The following is a 25,352-nucleotide window of genomic DNA, read 5'->3' on the forward strand; positions in this document are numbered from 1 at the left end:
TTTTATGGTGCGTTGCGGTCCGTTTGTTTGATATATAAACACGGTATGTTTGGAAAATATGATTCGCATATTGAAGCTGGTATTGGTGTTCTGGACTCAAGTGGATGGGCTAGGCGGACGTAGGACCAATAAGGACGCTAGACTGCTCATACCGGTCGAACGTCATTGGTTTCGGCACAGTGCTAAGACTGTATAAGTCGTATTTCGACTGGTGGATAAATCACGTGATAGAAAGCCGGACATAAAGTCATAACAAGTTCGGGCTCTTTATCTAGCTTCTATAAAACTTTCATTATATTGACTACAATTAAACGAAATCTTTATTAATATATCGTTCAGTTATTTTATTATTAATCAATTTTGTAGTTATGCTTACCCGCTTCAAATGAAAATCCAGCCAACTGTATGATTACACTCGATATATTTGACTTTTTCCATTGACGAAATCTATCATGATCAGTAATATTTTCCTCTGATTTTGGCTCTTGATACTGTTCCATTGCTGCTGTCAGACCAGTAGTAGTAGTAGTAGCTGCATCGGGAGTATTCAACGTATATGGTGCAAAGACATCTACGTCTAACAATTCTGAACCAATCTCATCTGGACTTAATAGAAATGATGAAGAGTTGAGCAGATGCTGATGATTAAGAGGTGGCCATAACATATCGTCAGTTTGATATGTACACGATGAATTCAAATTAGATAAAACTTCATATGGCTTAGTCCAATCATCCATCGAACTGGATGTACTTTGTAGATCAGATAAATCACTGGAAATAGAAAACTGTTGACTTATGTTATTTTTAGATGAATTGTTTGCCCAAACTCCATCCTAAAGTGAGTAGTTAAATTAAAAACAATAGCGTGTTACTACTGAAAAGAAATCTACAGTAATTATTTTTACTACTTATCCATGTTGTACGTAGTTAAAACACCATACAAGGACTTGACGGGACACTCAGATTCATCTGAGATAACCATGAGTTGATAGGTCCTCGTTTTGAATCTGTGTGAGAATGACGGAAGCTAAACAACTTGCATAAACTGTGAATTAGTATTTAACCGATGTGAAAGTAGATCAGCACAGCAAGAGCAAGGTTGATAATGCACTCTGATAACACTGTGTTATTGAAACAGAGTGATAATAATAAAGGTTTACTTCACTTATAGAAAGTCGACTGAATAAGATGTCCCAGGATAGATCAACATATATAGCTCCCCGTTCTAAAATGGCCTTGAGCGTGAAAGATTACGTCTAATGTTATTTCCTCGTCATCCGAATAATGAGCTTTGGAAAATAACTTGATCTTCTTTTTGCTACCTTCATTTAAAGTCCCAAGGTGTTCCCAGTCAAACTCATATTCCCCGTAGTGGAGATTTGACTGATCATTTTTGTCATCAACTGGCGGACATCGGTAACTGAAGTTACTGGATAGCTGTTTCGTTATGATCTGCGAATCTAAATCCAAACGCATTCATGGCTACACACAAAACTGTATTCAAAACTTTCAAGTCCATCCACGAGAACGTAGTCAAAAACCAGTGGTTCACATTGTCAACTCTATTCATTTTCAGAGACAGAACGATGATAGTTCAATGTGACTGATAAGAACGGTTTTGCTTCTGATATACTTGAAAAGAACTCCTTATCCCAATCCATAACGTCTCATTAAAAAAGATACACTTATTTAAGAGATAAGAAAGTAACTTTTTATAACAACTTACCGCAACAGGATTAAGCATAAAAAGATCTTGTTCAGAGAGAGGTTTATTTTGTGACTCTTTGTTTCGATCAACCGCATTACATTCATTTTTTTTATTGACAAACGTAACTGTTGAGTGAGTTTTACGTTTTATTAAAAACCTTTTGGGTGATGGTAAATCGGAATTTACTAACTTATTCGTACATCTATTACTGTTATTGTTAATGCTATCAGTAGTCCCAATACTACAATCACAATCATTTTGTAATAAAGATTGTGGACTATCATCTGAGGAATTAATGCGCCCACGCATTGATCTCCGAAGATTAGTTCTATTTAATTTACTACTGTCTAACACAGAACCTTCGGTTTTTAATGATAACGAATCCCATGAAGGTGTAAACATGGGATGATGATAGCGAAGTGATGTCTGCAACGACAACGGTAGCACTGTGGCAGCAGAAAGTGGAGTAGGATTATGTGAGAATTTTGTTAAAGATGATGGTGATGATGACGATGACAATAGAGCAGTTGATAAAGATTTATTCGGGAAAAAATTGACACTTGTAGCAGATACATTTGGAGTATTCGGTAGACTAGTGTCAATATTATTCTCCGTGAAACTAGGAGACGATACTTGTTTCATACGAATTTCATTTTCATGACAAACATTTACGTCCAGCTCAATTGATCGTAGTGTGGAAAAACCTACACAATATAACAATTTATAGTGATTATGATTTGATTGTGGACTGACTGATAATGTGGATCGACTTTCGGTAATTTGTGTAAATTCTTGATAGTCTAAGTACAAACGTGTTTGTACATAAGAAATTTGCTGATATATATAATACAAAAATATGATTTGATCTAATGTGTCAGGAATTCTCAGTTTTTCACTGTTCATGGTAGAAAATTTGATAAGGCGTGATAATAAAATACGATTAGTGTATAATTGATCTGTAGAACCTAAAGAGATTTTGATTGGACATTGATCTACTGATTGGTTTATCATATGTGAGGATGATGATTTTGAATCCATAGGGATTAATTTATTATCAATATCAATTATTAACGATATTGGAGAATGATTGAATGGTTGATTCTTGTTGATAACTGTTGAAGGCACCGATACATCAATTGGCATTAATGACCATATAGTCAAAGGAAGAGATTCAATTAATGATTGACGGTATATTATACAATCATTGATTCGATGATCGTTGTTAACAAGATGGACAGAATTATATGTCGTCATATCGATTATTGTAAGAAATTCACTCCATACATTTGGACAATGAATGCACCAAAATTGTTCTTCGAAATTCTGCGAGAAGTTTTCAAAAAAATATATAAGTATATAATAAATGAGATTTTTAATGCATATACGTGTTTATGTACTGAGCTTGTAGTATACTTTTAAAGTGCTATGATAATATTACTCAACTTTCAAATTAAAGCAATTGGAGTAAAAATTGCCCTTGCAATTCAGTGTTAGTGGTAGTTGAATGATTCAATCAATAAGCCGTTGTTTCACACAAAGGTCAGAAGATTAGGCTATATAAGTAAAGGACAAATGATTTTGACTAAATCTGAAAACTATGAAATAGATGAATTTTTATTGTAATGATTCTAATCTAATGGTTGGTAAATGACCTAGAAAATCCTAATGATGATTTACACTAAAAGTTTTTAATCATGTTTATTTTGTGATAAATAGCTTGTGTACATAAGTTTATCATTTTTACTACATAAAATGGTCTATACGTTACTCATGAAATATTTTATTGATATTAGTTTATAGGGACTAAATTTAAATCAGTCCGGATTTTGAAAATAGCCATCACAAGATTGAATTGTTCATTATCAATTCAAGTGGTCGATTGTAGTCAGCAAAATTGAATAATCTTTAAACCGTAATCCTACCTTAATGTGCAGAAATAGATCATTTTCGAAAAAAAAAACATTGCATCAAGACCATCACATAGTGGAGATCCTGACTCATAAATTTGCCAGATTTAATTCACCCATGAAGGAAGAATTAATTAGCTAACACTACCTTCCCATACATCTAGAGTGAGTTCATTGTGAATATATTCACTGCAAATAAATCGGACATAAGGCCGAACTTTAGTTATTCAAACCTTCATATGAAAAACACAATGTTGATTTGTGAAAATTCATTGGTCTATTTTAAAGGAGAATCAACATCAAAAAGTGGTGTTAGTGAAATCTATCAAGTTGGAAGGGCAACACAAACTTCCGGGTGACGCTGAATGTGATTAGTGTAACATAGTAAACTAACACAATTTGGAAGCGAGGACTAGTAATAATGGCGTGATAATGTAGACGCATCGTACTCATTATGAGAACTGAAGATGCTAAGTCTAACAATCGCTCGTTTTCAACGGTTATTCGATCTAATCTATTATGAAAGGGAGTTTGAACCTGAGGCCTATTCTCTCGAGAGCCAAGTACATTAGCGGCAAACTACCACTTCATAAAACACTATCTTAGAAGATGAGAGCTAGTTCTAAAAGACGATTTTCACAGCTAACTTGATGATATACGATTGTTTACTCTTTTAAAGAACATATGTGAATCATAACTGTAAGCACAAACATGTACGTCATTCACAATAAAACAAATTTACAAAGAATGAATCAAATATTGTTTCATACCTTAAAACTTACGGGACATAAACTATGTAATTCTGTAGCTGACTGAACTAGTTTTTGGAATTTTGACAAATCCGGTGATTTGTGTGGAACAGCTTGAGAAATGAATGGATTATTACTCATACAACTGGTATCATATTGACCATAACTCAATTGCAAATTGTCTAACAGCTTTTTCAAACAATCAGCGACATGTGATGATATAGGAGCTGCTAGTGACTGTACGATAATTTGATCTGACTGAAAGAACAATTTTGGGAAAAAGAGTAAACTGAATGAAAAAGAAAGGGAAATAGGAAAATTTGTTTCATACGCTCATAAGCAATCATAGAGACAGTGCAGAAGCTATTATCAATACGTATCGATTCGAGTTACCTCTTAAGACTACTTCAAATCATGTCACGTAGCGTTAAATTGTATATTCCAATTGTTCTACAGAGTTCGACTAGAAATTCTGAATACCCTGAAATGAACCAGTTCAGTAGTTAGAAAGTTTGCAAAACGATATCATGAAATGATCTGTCCGCCCATAGCTTTTGTCAAATCCACTTCCATGGTAGCCAGTATATCATCTCCAGGTAGACACCGATTTGGCAAATAACAACAAATATCCCTTCATTTGGTAGATGAACATTCACAACGTAGTTCAAAATTTACTATCTTCCTCCAGTGTTTCGAAAGCAATGGATCACTAGACACTATCACTCAAGTATTTTACGAGTAAAACAGTCAAAATGAGTGACTCTTTTGAGTAATAGATTATAAACATGACTTGTTTGTTAAAAGTATTTAAAATCGACCTCTATCGTTTGGTGGCAACTGAAGTTAAGTCATTACAAAATAATCAATACAGTTTGAAAACATACATAGTATTAGTCATAGAAGTAATTAATTACTTGTAAAATAAGAGCGTGTGGTCCAATCCAATTGGATGAATTCGTATGACGATTGGACTGTCCAAATAGTGAGAATATCAACTATATTTGAAAAACAGTAATACGAGTTCGATCATTTAAATGATACAATGAGTTCAAACGAAACTTTCAATACTGATCAACAGAGAACAATAGTAATTTGAATCAAAGACCAGAAGAGGTTTACTGTTGTGGTCGACCGAAACAATAAACGTGATCATATATTTTAGACGGAACAGACTAGCAGAGACCATTTAAAATGTTAGACAACAATTATTAGTATCCGATCCCAATTGAGGTATTATTAAAAGTCAGGAAGCACTGAACAACTCTCTCGTCATGGTAAGGGGCTCCTAGCAATTCTCACTGACGACACCACTAGGAATCGGCGTCGGAAATATATACCGTCAGATGTTAGTCTGGTGGTCTAATAATAAATTACTCGCGCAATACATTTCGAACAATCTGGTCACACATATACTTGTCAGGGCATTTTTATATGAAAGTACTAAAGGTCAAACAAATAAAAGTCCAATTAAAATAACTAAGGGGAGAGAAAGAATAAGAAATTGTCGCGTTATCCTAGGCCATAGAATGACTTAGGAATTACCAAGGTAAATTCAAGGTTACGACAAATTGTTTTTGTACACAAGGTGGGGTTTAAATTTACGAATAGCCAAGGCTTCAATAAACTTAAGAATACGAACTTGACAAGGTCTATACAACGTTCTAAATGCTGTATTAATGTCAATTTTGTGCCCCGTCTCAATTATATGTTTCGCTATCGATGAACTTGGTTTTCTACCCCCTACATTGATCGGATCATTTGACTCACATTGATTTTGAAGCCATCTAGGCACATGTTCATTGACCCTTGATTGCATTGTTCGAGTACTCCTCCCTATGTATGTGTGTCCACATAAACATGTAAATTGGTAAATACAATGGGATGTGACGTAATCATTAGTGCATTGTTTGGGTCTATTAGGAATTATGGCCTTAAACTTTTCAATCACAACCAAAAAATCTTTCCCCTTTTTCCTATTCCGTTACCATTTTTGAAAGAATTATTTTTATTATGTACAGCTAATGTTCAATTTACGTTTGATAGTGAATATTTTCGACAAGTTGATGGTGTAGCTATGGGTAGCCCTTTGGAGCCTCTCTTAGCTGATGTGTTCATGTCATATGTGGAAAATATGACGAGCGACCTTATTAGTGAGACAACTTTTTATAGAAGATATATGGACGATATCCTAATTATATGTGATAAGGATTTTGATGCTTACTGATTATTGGATAAACTCAATGGTGTTCAAAACGATATTGTGATGACACATGGATCAGAAAGTAATGGCCAATTAGCCTTTCTAGACATACTCTTAAGTTGAAGGGATGGCACTATTAGACGGTCAGTGTATAGGAAACCAACTTGGACGGGACAATACTTAAATTTCCATAGTTTCTGTCCATTGCAATACAAGAGAGGTCTGGTTAAGTGTCTCTTTAAGAGGACTCAAAGTATATGTACCTCTGACATGGTGGAAAAAGATGAAAAGTTACTGACTGACACATTAATAGCAAATGGTTATCCACTCAAGTTTATTAATAGGTGCAAAAGTCAGTGAATGCCACGACCTCTAATTTATTCAGTGTCAAAGAAAAAAGTTTATATCAACCTACCATATAGAGGCGAATCTAACAGTAGAGTTTTAAGACAGAGATTGAAAGCAGCTATCGAGAATACGCATTATGCTGCTCAGTTGGTTGTGATTGAAAAGTTTAAGGCCATAATTCCTAATAGACCCAAACAATGCACCAATGATTACGTCACATCCCATTGTATTTACCAATTTACATGTTTATGTGGACACACATACATAGGGAGGAGTACTCGAACAATGCAATCAAGGGTCAATGAACATGTGCCTAGATGGCTTCAAAATCAATGTGAGTCAAATGATCCGATCAATGTAGGGGGTAGAAAACCAAGTTCATCGATAGCGAAACATATAATTGAGACGGGGCACAAAATTGACATTAATACAGCATTTAGAACGTTGTATAGACCTTGTCAAGTTCGTATTCTTAAGTTTATTGAAGCCTTGGCTATTCGTAAATTTAAACCCCACCTTGTGTACAAAAACAATTTGTCGTAACCTTGAATTTACCTTGGTAATTCCTAAGTCATTCTATGGCCTAGGATAACGCGACAATTTCTTATTCTTTCTCTCCCCTTAGTTATTTTAATTGGACTTTTATTTGTTTGACCTTTAGTACTTTCATATAAAAATGCCCTGACAAGTATATGTGTGACCAGATTGTTCGAAATGTATAGTGCAAATACATCACATTTTTCAGATCAACTCCATCTTCTCGTTGTTCTATCGAAATTTATAAAAGGGTCTAATTGCTTTAAATCAAGTACTCGCCACAAGACCTCAAATCCCATATTCCATTCTTGACGGGGTCTTATGTAGGGACAAGTTATCTGTTTAGTATTTCCTGGTCTTTAATAATGACCCAGGCTGAAATCGATTCGTAACGAGTATTACCTACAAATAATCTCATTTCAAACTTCAATTATTATATTGTTTCAATTTCATTCTGGAATACTGTTAACTATTATCAATTACATTTGTCATTAGGTAAATAGCGTATTCCATGTAAAGCATTTCAACCTTTTTCATTTTCTCTACTCAACAGGATTGTTACAAGTATTATTTTCACCTTACTCTTGTCCAGTAATAATGGAACTCTAAACGGTTTAGTGGTTAAAGCATTTGATTTCCAATTAGTATGCAGATTAGAACACAGTTCCGTCTGTTTGGCTTGGCAGACTAGACAGCATCATTATACATTACAAAACTAAATAACGGATACACGAACCTGAGCACAGAATATGAGTTACCCTTTTTACTTCCATAATGGATACACAAACTTACCAACATCCGGATGTTACAGTAAATATTATGAAAACCAAAATCATCATATTGTATTAAATAACCAATTCACTTAGTTAACAATAATTTAAAAGGTATATATATATATATATATATATATATATATATATATATATATATATAGTGGTCTTGTACCCTACACTCACGGTGAAAAATTATGAGCACAAAGTGTGCAATGTTACAACAAGTTCAGGTCATATATCCACTTAACTTGTGAACAGCTTGTAAACTTTTTATAAAGCCACGTAGGCACGTATTTCATTTACACAATTTCTTAATATCAGAGGTTGGAAAGTTCAACTATTAATGCTTAGAAATAAACGTAGAATCTTATTAGATTATCATAAATCTAGAAATAGTAAGCAAAACACTTTGAAAAATTCTACTTACACGAGGCATCAAAGCTTCAAGTCGTACATGATATCGATTTAAATCAAATAGTCTGTTAGGTTGTTTCGACGGATGGTTTGTATCTCTGCCGGATAAGAAAGTTGACTAAATAAATATAACAAAAATGAGTTCTGATTTAGCAAAAACTAAAAATGGAAAATAATTACAAAGTAGCACTATGAAAACCGAGAAATAAGAAACTTAGATACGCTTCACATAGGTTGACAAAGTATACATGCCTAAAAAGAATTTCACTGATAGAAATCCAATCATCCCCAATCATTATACAAGATCAAGAGTCAGACCGAAGTAAGATACAATAAAAATAAAGAGGGACATAATGACGGATCAGAGGTCAACAACAACTAGTCAACATTAAGGTCGACAGGAAAAGCTGTGATTCATATGCAGAGAAACCCGAACACTTCACTTCTAACTGAAGTTTTTGCCGATGATGTTGTTCAGAAGAACAATGAAAGCCACATGACCAGACTATCCAGATCATAGAATAAAACCAAAATTATCCACCTACGCTACAAATCTTTATTATATCAAGGTGGGAAAAGGGATTTCCATCAATACTCCAATAAGGGAACATATTTAAAAAGCGATAGCTAGCATGTTTCATTCTGTTCAAAGTTTATCACTTGAGCTTACCATGACCAACTTAGTATTTCTTGCACTAAGACATGAAATCACCAGCCTGGTGCGTTACAATGACCACATACTAACAGATCATAATTAAACCAATCTTCTAAATTGAAAACTGAACGACAATTGAATACTGCTTGTTGTCTTTTATTGAAGTAAGGAAAAGTCAGAGTCAACTTCGTTGATGTATGTTCACCTATCTTGTGCAAGTTGAGGCATTTTCCTTATCTCATCATTCGAAATAGCGAAATGTAGGGTAAATGGTCACAAATCTATTATTACCTTTTTAAGTACGTAATTAAAATGAGAGATCAGTGTAGCCGAACTGAATGAGATTGGAAATATCGGTTGGTGGACGTCAAATCGCTCAACGCTGGGACCGGAGTTATAGGGTTTTATTTTTTGACGAGGTCATGCAGTGTTCAGGAGGCCCGAAAGTGGGCGAAGCAAATGATCAATGCTTTCTACGTTTCAATACTTATCTAGTTAAATTTAGTTCGCCATGTAGACCATCTTGAGATATGACAATCATTGATGAATAAAAAAAACCTAAACACCGAAATATCAAGGAAAAACTGTTGAAATGTGCAAATTAATTCACAAATAATAAACTTTTCTTTTGACTACTCTTCTCAGCATCATTCACAACAACAAATATTAAGTTTATGGGTCAATTAAAGCTAGACCACCATGAAAAACCTGAAAGCACTGGATGGCCGTTTCGTCCTAGTATAGGACTCTTCAGCAATGCGCATCCACGGTCTAGCTGTCCAGTGCTTCCAGGTTTTTCATGGTGGTTTAACTTGAATTAACTCATGAACTCAACCATAAAATTACTTAAATGTTCACAAAACCGTCTTTTGATATATGGAGGCTAATGTCCTCAATATCTGACTCCAATAAATAATATCCCGTAAATGAGTGTTTTAGGTAGGAATTGCGAATTTACTCGAGATTATTGAGAAGACTGAACACCAGTTATAGAGATAGTTTATTGTTAATGATTAATAAAAATCCACAATCGTACGGTGAGCAAGCACACGATGAAAGGAGTGAGTATGTGTGTGTTTAAAATCCATATATATTTTTCCGAGTTAATCGGGTGTGGATAAATTATCGATTATCTGCACTTGAAACCAATAGGAGGATAGCTTAAGAGTTAATGTACAGACATGCATTCGATCATACACACCGAAATTAACATAGTGAATTAAGAGTCTGAGTTACAATGAATAGACATGATACAGTGGCCAAATGGGCTTGCCACAGATAAAAAAATGTTAAGTCATTTATATACTTGAGGTGTGATTTATTTATGCATCCACGACATACGACACATGGCTTTTTTTCTATGCAAAAACTGGCAGTACAACTTAAATGATCAATAAGATGATTAAAAATGGAAACCTGAAAGTCGTGGATAGGAACCCATACGAGGTTCGAAAAGATGCACTCAACAGTACACCTCAATTTCAAATGTTTCTACAATCGACGTCAGTCTGTAAAGAAAATGAACTTCAAATGTCAATTATCCGCTAGCGTTGATTGGCTAGGGAACAACCAATCAGCGTGCTCCAACACAATCATGGCCGGAATATGGTTTAATCCAATCTGTATCCTGAGAATAAGTACGGTCTTAATTTAAGATAGTAAACGCTTACATGAAACGTTCCATCCTCTATTTTTCTAATGAAGTAAAGTTAGCCATCTTTCATCCAAATGTCTTCGTGAATTAAACTAAATTAAAGATAGATCGACTTAAGAATTAAAAGTACCTCAGATAGTCCGTATTTATAAACGTTTACATGTATAAATTACAATAAGTTGAAAGCTATTGCCTTATTCAAACAGTTTCACATTGTGTCAACAATTGCAGCCTTGAAGTTAATAGTGTAAATCAATAACAGTATGTTTTATTTATTGACGAATAATACCGAACAACAAATAAATAAATAAGAACTGTGATTAACGAACAAAACATGTACCAGTAATAAATAAATAAATCAACTATTTTATAACTAATCTAGTCAAACTATTTCTAGGTAGTAAAAATCAAAATTCATGATTTGTTTTTGTTATGCTAAAGGTCCTTCAGTGCAACGATGTGAGGAACAAAATCGATCTTACAAATGCTTGGAGCTCAGATTTTACAGATATACATTAAGAATGTATGCATTTGTTTTATGTTTACTATTGATTAGCTTGGAGAAGAATCCCAAGAAGTTCTAGTGAGAATAGCTAATATTGGTTAAAATATTAAAGATTCTCATTGTGAAAATTAGAACAACACATATAAGCGAACAATTGTTTTCAATTAGACCGTCATCAAGTTTTACTCTAATATACATAAATATTTATACGAAAATGTTAAACCAATCAAGGCAATATGGGTCAATAATCACAATGAAATAGAATAGCTCACCACGCATAATAAGTAAAAATACAAGTCTTGATTGGTTTAACATTTTCGTATAAATATTCATGTCAGTCAGTAACAACGTATAACTTCGTACGTACGTACATCAGTTCGAATTGCCACACCACATTAGCACAGAGATACAGTGGTCGATTCAAATCCCGTAGTGGTAGAGGTAATAAGAGTATAAGCAGTAATCGGAAAGATTAGGGTTTGGAGATGTTATTCAAGGAGTATGATACAGTGAAATAAATTTGGGAAGAGAAGAAAGAAAGGGACATGAAGAATTCAGAAGATTAAAATTTGGGAGAACACAAAGTGGATGCACCCGCGCACACCATTGCAAACGATTTTGAGCCATGTCATTCAGGGTATCTAACCATCGGTTTCTATCATATCGCGATCCCCAATCAGGTAGTCTACACCTGCCAACATGACTCAGTCCATTTGTCAGTGACTTCATGGACTTGTGCCATGTTTTGGTCTGGCCGCACCTAGCTTTCTTCCAATCTACTCCTATACCACTGAACATCGCACGTCGAGGAAGTCGTTCGTTGGGCATACGTAACACGTGTCCCAGCCATCTCAACTGATGAAGTTTCACTACCTCATCAATTTCTTTGTCATCCTTACCTAGTACCCGTTTCCTAACAACTGTATTACTTACTCGATGGTCCCAGGATATACAAGCAATGTTTCGAAGACATCTATGATCAAATACTAGTAACCTACGAATATCCTCTACTCTTACTGGCCATGTTTCATTGACATAAAGTAGGAAGGAACGAACTACTGCACAGTAAACACGTCCTTTGGTTGATAGACGGATATCTCTCCTACGCCATAAGTGACGCAAGTTGGAAAAAGCTAGTCGAGTTTTCTGTATCCGTGCTGAGATTTCGTCACATACCAGACCACAAGGGCTGATGAGGCTCCCAAAATAAGTGAAGCGGTCGACACGCTCAACTACTTCACTCCCTATCACTAGTTCGAGTGTCGATGCAACCCAATCCTGAAGCAACATTTTGCATTTCGAGGGGAGAATCGCATCCGGAACATGCTTGCATTGTTGCTTAGAGTGGTCAGAAGACTGCATTTTGTCAGCGTTTCCACCAAATAGAACGACGTCATCAGCATATTCTAAGTCAACAAGTGAATCTCCCGGTAGAAGTCTAACCCCTCGGAATTTAGGTGAGGAAAGTGTTATCTCTAAAAGCACGTCAACGACAAAGTTGAACAAGAATGGAGAGAGTGAACAGCCCTGGAGAACACCACTTGAGGTAATCAATTCTGATGACAGTTCGCCATAAGCTCTCACTCGACCAGTTGTGTTCGAGTAGAGAGCTTTTACAAGGTTAATGTGCTTTTTTGGTACTCCTTTCAGTGACAAACACTGCCATAGAACCTCACGATCAACAGAGTCGAATGCCTCCTTAAGGTCGAGAAATACTATGATTGTGGGGCATCTGAATGTGTGTCTATGTTCTAGGACCTGATGTAGTGTGAATATCTGGTCTATACAGCCACGTCCAGGTCGAAAACCAGCCTGGTTTCTTCTAGTCCGCTCTTCACGAGCTTTAGTTAGGCATCGAAGTATTATTGAAGCTAATATTTTAGACACTATATTAGTCAAACTGATTCCTGTGTGATTGTCACAAGAGGACTTTTGTCCTTTCTTATAGACTGGCACAATCAGTGATTGAGACCAGTCAGATGGGATTGTGTCCGGTTCCAAAATTCTACCTAAGACCTCAGTTAATCTCACTGCTAATACTGGACCACCATCCTTAAAAATCTCAGGAGTAAACCTGTCAGGGCCTGCTGCTTTCCCTCGCTTCAGATTTCCTGTAGCTTTCTCAACTTCGTAAAGAGTCGGAGGACTTATATTAACTTTCCATCCAGGTCAACTGGAGATCGTGGGAAACCGAAGTGTGGCTAAAGGCCAGTTGAACTGATCCCTAAAGTGTTCTGCCCATCGATCCAATCTCCTGGATTGAGAATGTATAATATGTCCATCTTTTTCTGAGATAGTTTCGATAACAGTCAGGTTCCTAATACCGGTTTCCTTAATAAGTCTGAACAGTTGTCTGCTATTACCTATTGCCGCTGCCTTTTCCATCTCTCTTGTTTTCGCTATCCACCACTGTTCGCGATCATTGCGTAGGCTTCTTGTCAGCTTGCGCTTAAGCTGACTCCGCTCTTCGTTATGTTCAGAGCCAGATGGAATGAGTTTTCGAGCATCTATCAGTGCGGTAGCTGCTGCTGAGATTCAGTGTTGCTCCCTAACCTTACGCTTTACCGTACTAGCAGATATCACTGCGGTTTCCACAGCTCTTCGGATATCATTCCATGCTGCCTCGGGGTGGGCATCGCCTACATGGCTGCCTGTTTTTCTAGTGGATCCTGAAATATACTCTTAGCTTGACTATCATTAAGTAGGGCCCTAAGAGGTTTCCTTGCAGCATCTTTCTTACGTCCAGTAAGACGCAAGCAAATACGCGCTCGCACTAGAGCATGATCTGAATCTAAGCATATACTCCAGAATGAGCGACAGTCTTCTATTGAGCCCCTCCATCGGTGGCTGATAGCGATGTGATCTATTTGGGTCCAACGTTGGGACGATTTAGGGGGTCGCCATGTTAAAAGATGTTTTTCCTCATGCTTAAAGTTAGTAATTGCAAGAAACAGGCGGTTATCTAAGCATAGCTGCAATAGACGGTCGCCATTGTCTGTTCTTTGAGCCACGACACCATAAGATCCACCCAGGTGTCTTTCCCTTTCGCTTAGTTTACCTACTTGAGCATTAAAGTCACCAGCCACTATTACTACATCAGAGCGCCTAGCTTTTCGGAGGTCGGAAAGCTTTCTGTAAAATTCATCTTTTACATCATCTGAGCTGCAGTCAGTGGGAGAATAGGCAGAGACGACAAAGAGGCAACGACGAGTGTGCCTACCTTTCCGAGTCCTTACTGTTCCGTCTAGTCGTACAGCGCACAAACGACTGTCTACTGGGATCCAGTCTAAGAGAGCTATTTCTGCCCTAGGACTCGATGCTATGCCTACGCCGGCGAGGCCACGGGAAGCAGCATCAGGGCTTCCAGATACACGAAGTGTGAATCGAGTTGGCTCTCTATTTTGACATGGTGATGTCAATTGAATGACGCTACTCGGATCCTGTATGAGCGTTTTGGAGGCACAGCACATATCGATGGTGAGAGATTCTAAAGTCCTAGCTAAGGAAGCTTGTTGTCCTATTTGACACAGTGTTCGGACGTTATAAGCTCTAACATGGAGTTTAGAGCGTGATTTCAGGAGACCAGGAATAACGTTCCGCGTACTCCAATCGTTTTCCCTAGCGGTACGAGATGATAAAGGGATGTGATAAAGGTTAGTCATGGAGATAAGAGTAGTATTAGGAAGTGTAGGAAGGATTTGAATGTGACCAACTTGGTCTCGTGTGCTGTTACGGGTATGAGGGCTGGTGTCACTTTCCGGCTGCCCACACCGTGGAAGGGTATTTCTTGAGGAACCTGAAAAGGAAATTAGATTAGTGTTGGTCTTAACGACCTGGGAGCATGACCGCAGAGCCCAAGGGACAACTGCTTGAGGCCGGTCGCGCACGGCCTTTACGTGGAAGGTTTTCATGTATAATAAAGTAAAGCCTGATGACGATCTAATTGAAAACAATTGTTCGCTTATGTGTTGTTCTAATATTGGTTAAGTCTGATTTTATCGTTATAACTATCGAGATAATTGATGGTATTGACTGATGGTTGTACAGTAATGCGAATTGGTGTTTGAAAAATCGAATCTCAACGCAGTGAACTAAAAGGTAACATGCTAACTGCAAAACATCTAGGTCCTGAGTCCGAGCTCACTTAGTGTTGCAGACATGCTTTACTAAGGACCGTACAAAACTTGAAAATAATTGTCTGATGGTTTGTGGTTTTTGAACGATTCTGCAGCTAGAAAACATTTTTTCAGCGTAAGAATTCTCTTCGGCGAGTTTAATTTCAATACTGTACAATCGTATATGTATGTGACATATTACAGGTCTACGAATAATTCTGTTGGTTAGAATTTGATTAGATATTAAGTGAAATTAAACCACATGTTTTTAAACAAACAAATAAAGAGGGAATTTATGAAACATTAAAAATATTCAATTAATCGAGTGAACTGAGTAATTAGAAGCATCGTTAAGTTGAAATGAAGATATGTGGATGGTGATCCAGCAATCGATATCGAAACATTTGTGACAATAATAATGATAACTAATTCTGTAGATATAGGAGTAAAACAGTAAAAAGAAATTGAGCAACCAAACAAAACAAATCCATAAACTAACGGTATATTAACGAAAGGTTGATATCAAACAAGTCATTTTTGCACAAACAACGCGGACCATACTTTATGGATAGGTTAGGCTTCTATAAGAAAAAATTGGTTTAGATGTATATCTGTTGGTGTCTTTGACTGGATTTTATAAATGATGACAAAGGACAAGTCGGAGGTTGGATGTCCTATGTTTAATAAATATTACAAAATGGATGACATAATTGACATATGTTGTACCTTGTTAAAACATAGTGGTAGATGCTTCTGAATAGAATGAAGTCTAGAATAGAATGAGTCTAGACGAGAGACCTTTAACTAATGTTAGCCTGTGATGAAAATCTATGTTAAATAGAACAATCACCTCAATTCCTTTATTTTATTAACATATATACAAAATTTATTAACCATGTGTTTCATTCGAAGATTCAGCAGTCCTGAACGTACATGACAGCAATACAGGTAAACTCAAGATAATTTTACATTGAACGAAGTATGTGAAATAAATGGGTTTTTAATTTCAAATATAATCTTACTTATGATTATATAACCTGATAGACGCATTCTCAAAAACAGATAGATAGATAAATGAATACAATAATAAGAACAACAGCGGTAGATTAAACTTCACACAAGTAAACAAATATATTTTGGAAGATGGATAGTATTAAGAAAAACAAAATTGCTGCGTGCGTTTAGTACAAAAACGCTAGGACAACAACAACATACGACAATGGAATACTAATAATAACGACAACTTTTTTCCAAATAAGGAATTAATATTCAAATAAACAAACCTGAAATCGAAGCTAAAATTAATGAATGAAGAAAAGGGAGGGGGAAGTATGAGTAATAAAACAACAGAATACATGAAATATGTTTACTAGCTACAATTTTAATGGACTTATTTTTGAGCTACACAATTAGATGATTAGTAATATTCCTACCTAGTTATCTAAACAAAAGTAAGCCAAGTAGGATTTGAACATAGAAAATTACTGGTTAGAAATTGATTGCTTTAACCACAGCAACAGAGTAGTAACGAAAATACGATGGTGATTCATATGAATTAATTAAAATGATAAGTGGAAGTCAAAGTGATATTTATCATCATCTAAATGGGAGCAAACAAATTTGGAAACAGCAGTGAGATCTAACAGTAAATTAAACCAAAAGGTGATGATTTCTGTACCATCTATTGAACTAACAAATTCTTGGAAACTTATATCGTCAGGTTTCAAACACCATGAGGAGCGGAGTTGGCTTATCGTAGAACGGGAACAAGCTTGCGCAATGATCGTGGGCAGTGGTGGTTAACGAAAGCAAATTTGAAAAAAAAAACAGAAGCAAAAGACAGCAATATACAAATATTCAGAATTATCAGCGAAACATGCACTAAAAATCGGAAGACCATGGGACTAATGTCGACTCTCGGTCTAGAATATTGGACCGGTGGGAAGAATACCTTAGCGGACAGTTTAACTAGCCTTCAGAAACTCTTCAATTCCCTACTATCTCCAAATAATCTGTATGGCAAATTGACATAAATCCTTTAACTCTTAAAAAGGTTACAGGTGATCTAAAGGGAAGGAAAACAGCAAGTCTAGAGAGATTAATCCCAATGGCATTAGAAAGTTGTGGTCCAGTTTTAGAGGTTAGTTCGACTGAGACATTAGCTAAGATTCGGGGAGCGGAAAAATCACTTCTAATTGGTCTGGATCGTTGATTGTCTCAGTTTACAAAATAATACAAAACTCCTCTTGTAACATTCATAGAGACATCAGTTTAACTGACATAGTATCTAAAATGTTAACTTAATTAGTCGTCCAAAGATTAACTCAGTCAGCAGTCAGTCAGCTACAACGTAGGACCAGGCACATATATGCATCGATCCAGGTTGCCATACCTCATTAGCACAGCAAGATGAACACCAGATTCATAGGAGTGGTAGGTCAAAGGTGGTAATATATAGGAAAAGGATTGCATATAAGGATACAGTACAGGAAGAAAGAATTAGTTAGTAGAAGGAAAGATATGAAGTGATTTTAATCTCTTAGTTTAAGGGAAGATAAAGAGTGTATACAACTACGCCATTGTGATCGATTCAGAGCCATGTCACCCAGAGTCTCCAACCATTGGTTACGATAGATAAGCGGACCCCAACCAAGTAGTCTGCATCTACCAATATGGCTAGGACTAGAGGTTAGGGACTTCAAGCATTGATGCCACGTTTTGTTTTGGCCGTCAGTAATTCTCTTCCAACCATCTCAGTCGATGAAGATTAACAACCTCATCAACTGAATCACCATCATTCCCTAATACCCTGCGTCTAACCTCACTATTACTTACCCAATGATCCCAGCAGACGCCAGCAATATTTCTAAGGCATCTGTGGTCAAATACTAGTAGCTTACGAATATCTTAAACTCTTAATGGCCATGTTTCGCTGTCGTAAATTAAAACAGAACGGACTACCGCACAGTATACTCGTCCTTTTATTGATAAACGGATATCTCGTCTTCGCCAAAGGTGACGTAAGTTGGCAAAAGCCAAACGAGCTTTTCGAATCCGTGCTGAGATTTCGTCCGATACCAGCCCATTAGGGCTGATCAGACTTCCAAGATAAGTGAAGTTGTCGACGGGTTCGACTACTTCACTCCCTATCCTTAGTTCAGGTGTTGATGCAGACCAGTCTTGAAGCAACAACTTGCATTTAGAGGGAGAGAAGCGCATTCCAAACATTATGGCATTGTTGCTTAGTGCTACCAAAAGACTCTGCATTTTGTCAGCGTCTTCACCAAACAGGACTATATCATCTGCGTATTCTAGGCCGATAAGTGGACCTCCTGGAAGGAGACCAATGCCCGAGAATTCAGTCGACGAGAATGTTATTTCCATCAGTAGGTCTGTGATGAAGTTGAACAGAAATGGAGATATTAGACAGCCTTGACGGACACCACTTAAGGTTGCAAAATCAGATGACAGTGCTCCATAAGCTCTGACTCGACTGGCAGTGTTCGAGTAAAGAGCCTTCACAAGGTTTAATATTGTTATTTCCATAGATTGTGAAAATTATGAATAACCAATAACAAAAACAACAGATAGGAATAAGTAAACAGTGGCGTTCAATTTACACAAGAAAACTAAGAGTACCATTTGATCGTTGAAAGAGGACATTCAGTTTGCGAATCACTGACTGGAAACTAAATGTCTAAATCGATGCGCCAAAGTTTTTTGTAGTTCGTAACAAGAGTTGAGAGTATGGAACACCAAATCTCACGTGATACAGTTGACAATTTAAAAAAGTTTTACAACATTCTCAATATCATTGGACTTGGTCAGATTGTCTAAAACCAGAGTATTTTTTCTGTTGTCAACTCGCTGCTTTTTAAATATCCTTTTCCTAACAAATTTTGTAATAATTACTTAGGTATGGATATCCCACAAGAGGTCAACCACAAACCAAATAGCTCAGCAGTCAAAAGTTTAACAGCGATACTGGGTGACGACTTCGAATCGCATGAGGAGTTCCCTGAAGATTGTAGATACCTCTGGTTAAAAAGTGTCAACCAGAATAACACCTAAGTTGGTAGTTGCATACAAATTTGTATAAACCATGTTACACAAATACAGTATTGACCTCTAACAGTACACAATACAGACATTGCCAAAAGAAAACCACAGAAGGAACAACATAGAAATATGAACAAGAATAATAAAATGAACTATGCATCTAATTACCAAGTTTAACTGTAATGCCAATAGAAATATATTCAACCATATAACAGTATCTGGATCGAAATTTATATAAAATGGATTGATTTGACAAAACAATGAACATGGTAAAGCTGAAACAGAAATTGAAGATAATGAGAATAAGAACTCAATAAACAAAATCGGACGTGATGATGGATTGATAAAAATAACAGAAGTAACTGCGGTAATCTAATTGATAGTTATCTTTAAGAAACAGCCTATGAGACACGATTTTTAAACAAAGACTCCACAGAACGGTGATTGACTATATATATAATTACAGACATAAAGGGGTCATTGATGGTATTGAACAATAACTATATTTAAATTCAGAGCTCTGTGATGAAGTGAATATTTCGAAATATGTACCGTGTATTGTATTTAAAATAATTAAGTCTTGTAAATTACTCGTCAACTATCATATTAGAATCTAATATTGAGCAACTGGCATCAAGATTTGATCTCTCTGTCTCACCACTAATGTGAAATTTAATGGTACCCGGCTAATCAGCTGTAAACAATACAAGCATGGATAAGTCTTAGTTGCTACCATTTATATTAGCACAGTGATACGAAGTTAACAAAAGCGAAACAGTGATAATGGTAATAAGAGACTAAACTAAGCATACTAAACGAAACAAATGAATTCGAAATAATGAAAACGTATATAATAATATTTTATATTTAACAATTCGAGGAAGATAAAGAATGAATTAGTTAAACAGTAATGTGATAAATTTTGAGTAAGACTGCCCAGTCTACAACTATGGGTTAGAATTAGCTGGCGAAATTCAACTTGGACGTCTAAACCTCTCGATACTTCAATTAATGTATCTCATCTAACACATATGTACTCAGCTTTGAATAAGACTTTGTTTAGGGGCTAGTGGTGCTACCTAGTTACCTAAACCAAAGTAGATGGGATTTATTAAAGAGGTTAAATTCTCAAAAATATTGATACACTGCTCTTTATTCCTTGATTTTATACATCTGAGTCTCCGTTTTCTGTCATTAAATTTCCTCACACGAGTCGTCCATGACTAGAGACACTAGTTACTTATCAACCTTTTGATACGCTCACCGTTTATCGGTACTGACATGCTTAAATTGATATTCTTTAGCCTCCACTGTTAAATCTGCCCCATAAGATTTATCTTTTCGATTAGACAGAGATAGGAAGACTGAAAGAGAACTGTGGTATTCAATGTATTCTAATTAAGGCAAGGTGTTCCGACCGTGCATTTAAAGCACACCAGAGCTGAGTTCTTATTTGTGAACGATTGGTTAGCACCTGAATCCTTTGATCAATAACCCAATCCTTCTTTCACGTGATGAAATGGACCGGTTGCGAATGCATTCAGCTGTCAACCACAAAAACGATAATTCACATCCACATGCCTCGACTTAGACTTCGATAACCAACTAGCATCGCTAGCTTCTATCGAAAAATGTGGCTTGAAGCTGATTACACAAAGCTTTAATTATTTACTGAATTAAAATAAACACAGATGACATAAAACCACACAATGCAGTAAAACTGTGGCAACTTGAAATAATGCACAGATGTAATTGGTTATACGTTCTTCACATAATTAGGTGATTAACTAAACTTAGTAAAACCGTTTATTCGAATATACAATTATTCTTTAAATGATATAAATATCACAATGACAAATAAAGGGACTAGAATCATCCACAGAATTGGTTAAATTGCCTGTGAACTGTTATGTTAGGATACGATAGTAATTGTGTGTAACATAAAAGGGAAGAGCTTTCATCAGAGTGGCGCAAAAAATCGACAAAACAGATCGGAAATTCATAATAGCAAAATGTAACAAGTTCGAAATTTGAATGAAAAGAGTAATTCGTATAAATATGTAGCCATAATCAGTCTATCCACTCAACAGAAGCCGACTTTTCAAATTGAAATCAGATATAAGTTTATCAACCAACTGAATTCTCACAAGTCATAACAATTCTGATTCTACGTTTACAAGAAAAAAGGTCTCACAATGAGAACAAATTCTTTACACTACTACTAGTTTGGAATATAGCGATTCATGTTTCCAACTCCAACCAATTTGCGATATATAGTGAAGAGGAGCAAACGGGTTCGGTTTTAGGGAGCATTGTCTGAGAATACGGGAGCGATTAAAAAATCAAATGGTGGCTATTGAAAATTCTTTTCGACTAATCCAGGTCGAATTTTTGGGAATTATTACATTTTCCATCAATATCTAGTCGATAATTTGAAAGCAAAACACATCTGTACAACAATAAAATGAAAACTTACATTGATTTGATGAACTTGAGCTTGGTGTATCATCTACACAATAATGATTTTTAAATTCAATGGTAAGAAATGATGATGTATCAGGTAGATTATGTAACAATTTATCTGATCCAATGAAAATATTCTTATCAATTGGAATTTCTGCTTTTATACGTGCATTATTATTATTATCGCGAAATGTTTTATTGATCTGTGAAGATTTTGAAAACGATGTAGATGGATCACCCGGTTTCAACACGGAATTCGGATAAGATACACATGATACAGTGATGTCAACTAATCGTAGAATACCAACACTTTGTAAAATTGATGTATTCACTGTCTGCAATAAACCACAATCCAATATAACAAATTGATTATCAGTAGAAACAGTTGGAGAATTTGTACTGAATACTCTACGACCACCATAGGTAAAATGTATAGGATTAATACCTCTTAACCAATTATCACGTGCACTGTAGAATTCTCGACAACCAGGCCAAGGTAATTCTGGTGAAACTTTAAGGCATAAAACAAAGACGATTCTGAGTAAAATATTTCGAAATGGTCTAAATTGCAATAGGATACCTGTCCGTGAAATCGTAACACATTTGCTTCTCAATGTATGCAATATCTATCGGTTTACCGTTCATTTAGCGAGCGAATGCAAGAATTAAGAAAATAATTTTCATAGGAGAATTAATTTTAAGCTCCAACTTGCGCTTTATTTGCATTTTTTATCCGGCAAGTTGGGATGCACTACAATGTCCTGTTCATAGAAAGTATATGCAGATAGCTTTAGATGATTGGTATTAAATCTCCGGTTAAATTTCTTACTTTTATACCGCAGTACTGACTTACAAAATGAATGCAGAAGTGGTTTTAAACGCTAGATATTGTACTTTTATTGAATGTTGAAAAATGTGTAGTTATTGTAATATACTAGATTTTGTATAAGGAAATAAATAGTTAATAAAGTATTTACCAATCAAATGTTTGCTATTGAATTGAGATCATGAACCGATTGATGTTAGACCACCACCTTTGGAAACCTGGAAGCACTGGACGGCCGTTTCGTCCTATTGTGGGACTCCTCAGTAGTGCGCATTCACGATCCCGCTCGCGTGGTTCGAACCCAGGGCCTTCGGCCTCGCGCGCGAACACTTAACCAACTGGACCACTGAGCCGGCATCCAATGGTGATAGTGTCTAACGTCAACCAATCCACGAAATCGCGCGACCAACTTCCGTTGTACTGAGGTAGATACCTGTCTCTACCCGACATGGATTAGCTCCACTGGTCACCACTCGGTTCATGATCTCAATCAAAAACTTAATAATCTCTACAAACCCTATACTAGTTTGCTATTTAATTGGTCGAGTTAATACCTAGTTCAGTTAGTTGAAATATCTCATAGTTCAGTAAACAATTTTCAATAACCTCAATTTTATCTTCCGATTTCAAAGTTATTAATACATAGAGCCGAGTTATGATTGGATTAGGTAGTGTTAAAAGTTGAAAAGGATGGAGACGGATTTTTATTCAAATATGTAGCCAATATGTCGTTCGCAAGGTTGAAAGATTATGCTAGAACTAAGGCAGTAAATTCTTAATTTTGCATATACTTAAACCTCAACTGAAGTGAAATTGACTACGATGAATATATGACATTTGCTCTATCATGCACGCGCCTTAATACTGACCAATGTGTTGTAATAATTATGAATTCATAAGCATTGAGTTGGAAGATGGAATTATTGGAAACAATTGGAAAAATATACTTTGTTTTTAAATATTCTGTTATGTCCCGACAAGAATAATAAATGGTAACTTTTGGGATCTATTGATGGACCAATACTAAACGTATATTTTTTATCGTATAATTGTTAAATAATCAAACTATTCATATTCATATTCCTCCTATTACAAGCTTTATTTTGACCCACAAACTATTATTATACGTTTTACCATTCTTGAGTTATACCCAGTATATTAATTACTATTTCCCTCATTCATAGCCACATCTGGCTAATTCTTGTACAAATGTTGTTTCATATTTCTTTGGTACGTTGTGGTCTGTTTGATTGGTACATAAACTCAGTACGTTTGAAATATAATGATTCATATTGCAGAGGCTGAGACTGGTGTTCTGGACCCAACTGGCTGGGCTAGGCGGGAAGCAGGACCAATCAGGACTATTGGCTGCTCGCACGTGTTTTACGCGTCATGGATCCGATCAATAAGTCACTGCACATTAATCATCGGTCACAAGTCATAACATATTCTATGAGAATTTTTAAGTTACATTTATCTCTTACCGTAATTCAGGTTTGTGTACTCTCTGTTGTGATGCACTTGTGTGTGAGTACGATAGCTAATTAACTGTTAAATGAAATTTTGAGTCTAAAATCAAAAGGTTGAACATCAACTAAGATTTTGTTGGACATTAGCTAGTCTAAGAGTTGGTTGGAAGTTTATAAAATCAAGGCAATGATAATAAAATAATTTATAGCTTATAGGTGAAAGCTGGTGATATTATAAAATTGATTATTATAGTCTGAGATTATTGAGATAACAGAAGTTGTCAACTTATTCGTACATCATCCTGTGTTATCACAGTAGACAGTGATCTACCTGCATATAAATTCTATCACATTTTATTTATTGTATATTAATTACTTCCAAATTCTGTTAGCTTACTCTAATATCCTTACTACTTTAATTCTTATACTATTACTGATATTGCAATTTTTGTGACTTTTTTACATTTATTGTTAACCATTCATCAAGTACAGACTAATGTACTCGACTTCAGGTCACACTCTAGGTGTGTAAGAGAAAATTGTAATATCCGACTGCCTAAACGGAATTAAGTGAGATGGGACTCAAACATGTGACCTGTCGGTTGAAGACCAAATCTATTGACCAACAAGACATTGTTTCACACTCTCATGCTAATGTAGCGTGGTAACAGTTAGACAAACGTTTTATATTTTAAAAGTTGGGAATCATATAGTTGTAAGTGGATTTTTCCCCGAACATTCAAATCTCTCATATGTATAGCAACATCACTGCTTGGAGTACCTCAGGGGGCTACTGCCGGTCCCAAACCGGATAAAGGAGGAGAGTTGGGCAAGGGGTTAGCGACCCCACCATGTAGAAAAATAACTCGCTAAAAAACGCTAACCAGAAAAAATTATTCGAACCTTTTAAGCTCTGCCCTGGGAGTCAGAAGTCTTCATTTAAAAGAATTATGACGCCTCATGATGAAAG

General features: G+C 35.9%; 1 protein-coding gene across 1 annotated transcript in view; it reads right to left on the reverse strand.

Moving 5' to 3' along the window:
* UHRF1BP1L (uhrf1 binding protein) overlaps positions 1–25,352 on the reverse strand; it is a 66,075-nt gene that overhangs the window by 13,403 nt on the left and 27,320 nt on the right. The window contains exons 10-16 of the mRNA XM_035732534.2: positions 22,101–22,598; positions 19,793–19,899; positions 8,650–8,754; positions 5,279–5,359; positions 4,398–4,622; positions 1,727–3,031; positions 377–833 (exon numbers count right to left, since the gene is read on the reverse strand). Of these exons, the coding sequence (XP_035587222.2) occupies positions 377–833; positions 1,727–3,031; positions 4,398–4,622; positions 5,279–5,359; positions 8,650–8,754; positions 19,793–19,899; positions 22,101–22,598 (2,778 nt within the window). The remainder of the gene's footprint in view (positions 1–376; positions 834–1,726; positions 3,032–4,397; positions 4,623–5,278; positions 5,360–8,649; positions 8,755–19,792; positions 19,900–22,100; positions 22,599–25,352) is intronic.

Source organism: Schistosoma haematobium, chromosome 4 (assembly GCF_000699445.3).
Source record: "Schistosoma haematobium chromosome 4, whole genome shotgun sequence".
In the NCBI taxonomy this organism is placed as follows: Eukaryota; Metazoa; Platyhelminthes; class Trematoda; order Strigeidida; family Schistosomatidae; genus Schistosoma; species Schistosoma haematobium.